Below are 9213 nucleotides of genomic sequence, written 5' to 3'. Positions count from 1 at the left end.
TCAGAATTGCCTTAATCATTTTCCATATCCAACTCTGGCCATTTCCGGCGAGTCTCTTCCGTAATTCGTTTTTGACCCAAATTGGAACCTTCCGGTGCCAAGGCACGTCCCATGCTTGTGGGGGTGGGATCGGTTGGTGCTGTAACATTTTCTAGGGAAAAACCCCCAGGTGTTACCTCAGTGATTCGTGACCCCAGAGCAGTGATACGCTCAAGAGCACGGCCACCCTGAGTTGTGATACGTGCAAAAACACTGAGACCCGGAGGTGCTTCTGTGTTAGTTACATGTGAATCAGGTGCAGGGGTTCCCGTCGGCCCTTCAGGAAGTTTAATCATATCGAACGAACCAAAAAACCGACAGAGACAAAATTATGCAGTTCTAACACCAACACGGATGGCGCCAATGAAGAAACACGGATCCGATCCCCAGGTATGGGTCCTGGATCCAATGAGTCCACAGGGTAAGATACGATAATTACTACCAATGATATGAGTATAACTTCCCAAAGTCCAATGACCGGAACCTGCAAAACAGACACCGTGAGTCTCGTTACAGGAAGGACAAGAGGGGGGTCTTCCTATAACCACCCTCCGGCGTGAGAATCAGTAACGTTCATAAATGGAGAAAGTACTGAAGTAAACAGACTAAGTGTAGTCAGAATGCAAGTGAGTGAATGAGTACCTCATACCGTTTGACAAGGTATTTATAGCCGAAGGATGTAGAAAGGTGATTGGGCCAGCTGTCTTTTTCCAGAAGATCTTTGATAACTGCCTGGATGCGTGTCCTCTTGTGATAGGTTGAGCTATACGTCCCATGTGCATGGGTATAACAACCTGGACACGCGTCGCCTAATGATAGGATGGATTGCACCCTGGCCATGTGCACGGTTATAACAAACTGGCCAGGTGTCCTTTATTTATTGGCTGTCTAGTCACGTATTTCCTAAGTAAGAGTCATGAACCTTCTTCTAGAGAGTATTTGAGTGATGACAGCTGTCCCGCTGGCATTGTCTTCTGGATGTTTAAGCGGACAGATATCTCGTCCTGCGGATTACTTTTGAGGATGCCAGGACGCTTCCGCGCGTGTTGTGAGGACGTTCCTCCTCATTCGTGATATGCGGGTGGTCCATATGTCCCGCGGGTGGCTTATAAGAGGATTCTCCGTAACCCGCGGGTGGTACTTAAGGGTATTTGGGTCTTTTTGGTACCCTACCTCTACAGAAGGCGATGAAGAAAATGTTCCACCAACATTTATTTTATGTGTACATATCTACAGGAGATTTTGTCAATGATACATTTGGATTATAAGCATTGCTCCTTTTCTATTAATATTTTAATGTTATTATTATATTTTTTTTTCCAAAGTTAATCATAAGTGGTATTGTTACGCTTGATAAGTATGGTCAATGGCATGAAACGGATTTAATAATCATTTTGTTTAAAAAAATTCCCTATGGATTCTTATGCTTTAAAAGAGGCATATGATGCAATGAAATGGTTCAATTGAGTTTGGATTAATTAGCGATGGATATGACCAACAATGAACCTGTAAGGGGATAGGATCGGTTCTTGCGACATATATATGTGGAATCTCGATCTTATTACAAACAAAAACGAGTCTTCTTCTTTTTGGATTTGATTGAAGGTTGGTTAAAGTTGAATCTCCCGGTAAGATTCCCTTCGGATCTTAAGGTTTGCCTTGATGATTTGACGTTAAGTTTGGCTAAGAAAGATGGTGGGAGCTGTTCTGTTTGTAGCATAGTGAGTTATTTGGAAGCTTCAAAATAACATGGATTTCTCGAAGAGTCGTCTAAAGACAGATAACACTTTCCACGTCTTCTACTCTTCTTTGGAAAGTGAATCCACTTATATGCTAACATTTGGAAAGAACGTTTTGCCCTCAATTTCTGATAACATTCTAGACACTTCACCCAAACGACGCAAGATGCAAAATCCATGAATCAACGATGTGTAAGTGACAATATCAGGTAGGATATGTTCTTGGAAGATCATTCATATTATAAAATGCATAACATACTTAGTTAGTCATCTTGGTGATTAGCATATTATGTTACGACATGATGAATCTATTGTTCTCTTAAATAGTAATATTCAAATATGTTTGCAATGAGTTCGAAAATCATTTGAAGGCTTTCGATAGACTTACGCACTAAAGAGAAAGGAACCAGTGCGGAGCAATGCTTGTTTTGCTAATCACCTTGTTTTGCTAATCACCTTTGTTTACAATAAAATATTTGGTAATCGCCGTTTGAAAGACAATTTACTCATTGGCGTGATCAAGCTCATATAAATTTATAAAGTGTGTATCTTAGCTTTAGGGTATGCTTAATCATTTCTCCGTTAACATTCATACACAAATCGACAATCTTCACATAAATTTAACAAAAACATAATTTGACAAACAATCATCAAGACAAACATAGGCGGATTCATTCATGCTTCAGGGAGGGGATAGACCCCACTGAAATTAGCCCATCAAGCTTAATATGTTAGTGGAATCCAAAAAAAACCCACATGCCCACACAGTGGCGGATCCAGGAATTTTTTTCGGGTGGTGCACTACTTACTTATAGACGCTTCAATTTCAAAGAGTCTAACATAAAAAAATTCCGGGTCGGTTTGAGGTTCGGGTCGGTTCGATGGTTCGGGCAAAGTTCATTACACAATAAAAATACAATAAATAACAATTAACAAGAACAAGTAATTAGCATTTAACAAATGAATGTGAACATACCTTTAAAGTGGGAAGATTCGAGATTTCGAGCTTTGTAGAAGGCTGAAGGCAGAGCCGCAGAGCTCTCTGGAGTGTGGATGGCCGGAAAAAGAGAGCGCCGGCGGGCAGCAGCGGTGAGCGGTGGTCGGACTGTCGGAGAACAGGTCAGCGGCTGTGTGCGCGCGCGTGACTCTTGAGAGGGCGGCTGTGGATATGTGGTAACTGGTAAAAAGTTAAAACCCTAATATGATATAACATATAAGGTAATAACGCTTAGTTAAAAAAAAATAAAAAAACCAACAGTTCCAAAAAAACGCAGCAAGTCCGGATCGAACTCGCGACCTCACCTGTACAAAAACAAATCTTTACCAGCCGACCAGCGAGCATACTTGAGGTTAGAGTGGTTCCTTCCTAATTTATAAGATGGTTCCTATAATATTTTCTATATAAAAGCACACTATTATTTCGAAACTCAGGTGGTTTCGGGGAACCACCCCCTTTCTATATAAATCCGCCCCTGTGCCCACAAGACAAAATTAAGAATGCACCTTGGCCTTTAGAAAGCCCAAATGAAAACGAAAAACATCAAATCAATTTCTTGTTTTTTTAAATGAACTAGCTATAATATCAACCATTAAAGCAATAGTATGCATTAACTATTACTTTTCTGCATATATATTTTGATGCATGGGTAAGTGGGTAACTGACGATGGAGTGCATAGGTTTATACAACTACAAGGCTCCTGAGTCTGGACATAGTGGCTATTCATTCTACATGTTTTTTTCTTTAAGTTGAATTGATTTATGCAATGTAGCTTTTAAAACCAAAACTTGCACAATCAACATGTTTTGACCCATTATACTCGACTTGTTTTGACCCGTTACAACTGAGTATTTATATCGAACATAATTTTCCCCCCACTGGTGAAAGAACCTGGATCCGCCACTGAAGACAAACATTTTATATGTAAAATTCAACTTAAAACTTTTTTTTTAACATATAGAACCAGTTATAAACCAGATAAACACCCCTAAACTGATATATCATCCACCCATTCCGGCTAGAAAGATACATAAAACCTCAAGTACAAATCAATTCCTCCATGTAGTTCTTATTATTTATATAAACCTATGCCACCCATTTCCTATTTATTAAAAAACAAAAACGATATGATTCAAATCAACCTATAACGAGTTAATTACCGAACCCATTCTTCTTGGCTAAATCATCTTCAACATATTCGTCATCGTCAACCATATACCTCTTCCACAACCAATGCTGCTTCCACACCCTCTCCGTCATCTCTTCAATCGGTATATTCTTCGTCTCTGGCACGAAAAACCACACGAAAAATGACATAATCAACACCCAACCAGAAAAGAACAAGAATATCCCGAACTTGAAATGGCAAAGCATAGACAAAAACGCTTGCGCGATCACAAACGTGAAGAACAAGTTAATGCACACGGTCACACTTTGTCCCGCTGAACGCGTCTCAAGAGGAAACGTCTCACTCGGTATCAACCACCCCAACGGCCCCCACGACCACGCAAACGCGGACACAAATGTGCATATCATAATAACCACCAAGATCGCGAACCCACTATGGAGGCCATTCGAGTTGTCGGTAACCTTAATCCCTAGCACGATCGCGATCACAAGTTGCGCGAAAAACATTTGTACTCCAGCTTGGAGTAAAAGAAATCTTCTTCCAACTTTGTCAACACTATAAATGGACACAACAGTGGACAACACATTCACGGCTCCAGTAATAACCGCGGAGTAAAGCGAGGCGTCGTTTTTGAACCCTAACGTGCTAAAGAGCACGGGTGCGTAAAACATGATGGCGTTGATGCCGGTGAATTGTTGGAAAAATTGTAACGCGACGGCAATGATGAGTTGGGGGCGGTTTTTTGAGAGGAGGAGGTTGCGGAATGGGTGTTTGACCTCTTTAGCTATGCGACTCGCTTCAACGAGTTCTAGGTACTCAGGTTCAACGTTGTCAGTGCCACGAATCTTTTTGAGGACGGCTTTTCCTTCTTCAAGTTTGCCTCGTTCAATCAAGCTGTTGGGTGTGTCGACGACTAAGAGTGCGCCGACAGTTAGGAGTAATGCGGGTACTCCGGCTAACCCTAGGGAGAGTCTCCAGCCCCAGCCTCCTTCGATCCTATATAACATAAATATTATTGTTAAATAAGTTTGATACTTGATATTTCAAGAAGTGTGACAAAAGTCACTATCTTAAAAATAACTAACGCATTAATGAAAAAGAAAAACCATATTTATCATAAAGTTGTTTGAAAATAACATATCATTGACATATTTTAAATAATGAAAATAAGAATGGTTGATTGTTATAACTTACTTTGCAGTGCCGTAATTGACAAGGTTGGCGAATAGAATCCCAATAGTGACATTAAGTTGAAACAATATGTTGAGGCCACCACGTATCCTTGTGGGTGCAATTTCTGAAAGAAAAACTGGAACAGCCTGCACCAAATATGTGTTGAAAAATGATTAATATAATTGTTGACTGGTCTACATGTGCCAAACAATTTGTAGTAATTTAAACAACAAAGTTCACAATTTGTCATGTACTTAAGTAACTTAACAAGTTTATTACGTTTCCTTTTGAACTAATTATACCACTAATCAAGACCTTTTTTCTTACTTAGAACATGGACTTGTAGCTTACCTAATTAACATCGGTTATGTCATGTTAACATCATGTATTACTTTATTATAAAATTTAAATTTAATTGTAAAAAATTAATCCATTAATTAGTTGGTAGCAAAAGTTACATAATATATTTTGCTTCTTTCTTATAATAATAATATTATTATATATAATAAATAGATACACATGATCATATAGTACATGGATCTATCCTATATAAAGGTTAGTAATATATGCATCACATGATTCACAAGACATGAGTATTGCAATATTCAAAGCATAGTTGCCCAAACATGTCGTCAATTTCAATTGTCAACAAAACCCATGATTTGATGCAACCTTTTTATCTTATATCTAGTCATACTCTTTAAAATAAGGCTGTCATTTATTCAACAAAATATATAATATAAAGTTTGAATCTTATGCATTTAATGTTCCAGAAAAAAAGTCACATACACAACTATAAAAGTAGCAAATGGACTTGTTAACCTTATCTAACATGGATAATTTTATGCATATATTTAAATGATATTATATTTACATAAAAAATTATTAGTAAAATTAAGTATTTGTGACAGAAATACTATTAACTTGTATTTAAGTTAACTATGATTGAATAAATAATTTAATAGCGAACTATGTGACCTAGGTAATAGACCAAACAATCAACTGCGCCAATATTGACTATGCATACGTATGATTGTTGTTAAAAGTCCAATTTAGAATCTTAGTTTGTTGAGATTATATTATTTTTAATACAAAGATGATTGACGCATAAATCCAAATAATTTTATTTTATGCTATTAATTTTCTCTTAATTTACTACTTTAAACGACTAAAGTTGTTGAGTAATTGCCAAGTAACAAGCAAGACAACAGATATAGAGACAACCTGTTGTCTACGTGCACGAAATTTAAATAAATAGACTAAATACAAACTCCCTAACATGCTAACACATAATAATTTAAATAAGTAGATTAATATATATAGACTCGACAAGTTGCCAACACATAATATTCTTAAAAGACCTCTTTCAGTTTTTTCTCAGTGCATTTATAACTTAATTTGAAACAGACCGAAACGATAAAAACAAAACAAAAACGTCAATTATAAACTATCAATTTAAATACAAAAAAATAATAAAAGATTAACTACTAGAGGGTAAAATAGAACTCAAGTACTTGTGATCACAATTAAGTTGACTTTATCTAATTCATTTATTTTGTATAAATACATTTAAAATTTGAGTTTTGATATTTTGAGACTCTTTTAGTCAATTTCGGTAATAAACGAGTGACAATAATAATAATAATAATAATAATAATAATAATAATAATAATAATAATAATAATAATAAATATATAAAGCGTACAATAATAAAAAGTAACTAACCTGATTAGCAAAACCAACCCCACAACCAAGTAATATCCTACCAACAATGAGCATGGCAAGGTCTTGTGCTCCGGCATTAAAAGCAACTCCGATGATGAAGAAAATTCCAGCGATCAACATCGTAAGCTTCCTTCCAAGCCGCCTCGTTGTATATGACGCAAAGAAAGTCGCGGTAAGTCCGGCCAGATACAACGAGGATGTGAATAACTGCAACCCTTGATTATCATATTTGCAGTAATTACTATCAAGATCCTCTTTCGTCTTTCGATACACCACCGGAAAAAACTTCTTTAGAAAATCCGGCATCGACGTCACTCCACCTGTACATCCACATCAAAATATCAATCAATTAGATAATCTCACTAGTGTTTAAATTTTATTTTGTTTTTCCTGAACGGCACAGTGTTTTAAATTAAATTAAAAAAACGGTCGTTTAGATATTGACCAAAGAGCATTATTGTCACCTTAAATACATTATTAATAACATTAAATATATAAAACAACAACATATACATAACAAATATTTTATATGTACAAAGGATGGGATAGTGTAACTATAACATGACTCGATCTTAGATTGATCATGAAATTTGATAGTATCTATTAGACTATAACAAGAATCAAGTGTTCACCTGAAACGCCAACATCGTAACCGAACATGAGACCGCCAGTAGCGGCCATAATGCATGAGATGATGACAATAGGCGTGATCTTGGCCTCAAACTCGACTCCTCCGGCCACAGCGACCGCTAGTCCTCCACCGGCCATTACTGCTAGTAAAAGGTATTTGATTATCCAATAATATTGGGAGTAATGGTATTTGGTGAGAGGGTAAGATGATCGGCTGGAGTGTTACAAAAAATAAATTTGATTTATGTGGTTAATGGATGGAGTTTAAATAGAGAAGTTTGGAGGAATCCAAAAAGTATTGTGAGTTGTACAAGTTGTGGGGTCCACCAATGGAAAGTTGACACGTGTACCTATCGATTATTTTCCTCCTTGTCGGCTGAATAACTTGTAACGATATTCACGGATTTTGATTCACAAATATTTATTTTATTTTGAAAAATAATATTTAAAGATATATATGTGGATTGGTTTTGGATAAAAACAAAAAGGTTGATTGAACTATTGTAGGGTTATTAAAAGTCGCTCAAAAACACCTGGCTTGCCCTAAGTTTTATTTGTAAATATTCAAAACCGGTAGATTGTAAAGTCGGTAATAAAACTAAATTAGGTGTATGAATAAGGTAAATAATATGGTTTATACACTCGGTAAAAAAAACTAATCTAATATTAATTTTTATCTAAATATGGACGGTCTAATAATAAAGAAATTTTTAATGCTTTATAGTACACTAAGAACCCAATCTAATATTAATTTTTATACTAGTCTAGACCGTCCAATAAGTAAAGATATTTATAATGTTACGTGTCACTCTTATCTGATCGAGATTTTTTTTTTACAACTTTATCCCCTTGAATTCTTATTTATCTCCATTCTAGTATAAATCTCTATTATTTTTCGTTTCTCATGTAAATATAAAAAAATATTAGTATTATATTATTATTATTATTATTCACCCGTGTAATATGCACGGTTTTAACCAATTAATAAAATAATATTAAATTTTAGTTTTAATATCAATGAGTTGGCTCAAGTTTGTTACGAGTTGAACTCAAGCTTAAATTTTAGCTTGTTAAAAATAAAAAGAGTCAGGCTTAGTTTGCTTGTTTAACTCCAAGCCTAAGCGGGAGCTGATATTTAAGCTTGACTTGACTCGCTTGTTATGTGGTCCAAGTTGATTGTGTATTTTCGAAAGTGAGAGAAAATGTCCAACTAGCTAATTACATTTAAATATTAGTGTATTTTTGTATCTTCTAATTTAGAACGTGTTAATTGTTGAAACATTTTTTTATATAATTGGATTTTAATTTAATTATTTTGTGTGTACATATCTTCAAAGGAGATTTTGTCAACGATACATTTGTATTATAAGCATTGCTCCTTTTCTATTTAAATTAATGTTTATTTTTTTCTAAAGTTAATCATAGGTGGTATTGTTATGCTTAATAAGCATAGTCAACGGCTCTAAGATTCATCATTTTGTTTAAAGAAATTCCCCGTGGATTCATATGCTTTAAAAGAGGCATATGATGCAATGAAATGGTTCAATCGACTAATCGAGTTTGGATCAGTTGATGATGGATATGACCAACAAATCAACAATGAACTAGTAAGTGATTGCAATATATATGGAATCTCGATCTTATTACAAACAGATAATAACCTATTAAAAAAGCACCTAGGCTACTGGGAAAACTTCCAAAGGTCAAACGAGTATGTATGTGTAAAAGGTAGCAAAAGTATCATGATGGAGAGAGAGAAAAACGAGGGTTAGGAGAAAGG

At 35.6% G+C, this 9213-nt stretch overlaps 1 protein-coding gene across 1 annotated transcript; it reads right to left on the bottom strand.

Moving 5' to 3' along the window:
• Window positions 1–3682: 3682 nt before the first annotated feature.
• On the bottom strand, window positions 3683–7720 carry LOC143634071 (sugar transport protein 13-like). Its single transcript, XM_077102252.1, has 4 exons — window positions 7436–7720; window positions 6804–7123; window positions 5100–5224; window positions 3683–4901 (listed from the first exon to the last, which is right to left on the bottom strand). Exons 1-4 carry the CDS (start codon window positions 7569–7571, stop codon window positions 3929–3931), a joined length of 1554 nt encoding a protein of 517 aa, XP_076958367.1. The 5' UTR covers window positions 7572–7720; the 3' UTR covers window positions 3683–3928.
• Between the last annotated feature and the right edge of the window lie 1493 nt (window positions 7721–9213).

Source organism: Bidens hawaiensis, unplaced genomic scaffold (assembly GCF_021521415.1).
Source record: "Bidens hawaiensis isolate Kalapana, Puna unplaced genomic scaffold, B.hawaiensis_p1.1 tig00000512_1, whole genome shotgun sequence".
NCBI classification, from domain to species: Eukaryota; Viridiplantae; Streptophyta; class Magnoliopsida; order Asterales; family Asteraceae; genus Bidens; species Bidens hawaiensis.
The sequence above is the reverse complement of the archived record's forward strand: the minus strand, read 5'-3'. Positions and strand labels throughout refer to the sequence as shown.

Bases quoted from the DNA above. Each gene is read 5' to 3' on its own strand.
- LOC143634071 (XM_077102252.1), bottom strand. From the start codon at position 7,571: ATGGCCGGTGGAGGACTAGCGGTCGCTGTGGCCGGAGGAGTCGAGTTT. The intron at 7,124-7,435 runs GTGAACACTTGA...GTGGATGTACAG, and splicing joins TTACGATGTTGGCGTTTCAG to GTGGAGTGACGTCGATGCCG. The intron at 4,902-5,099 runs GTAAGTTATAAC...TATGTTATATAG, and splicing joins GTCAATTACGGCACTGCAAA to GATCGAAGGAGGCTGGGGCT.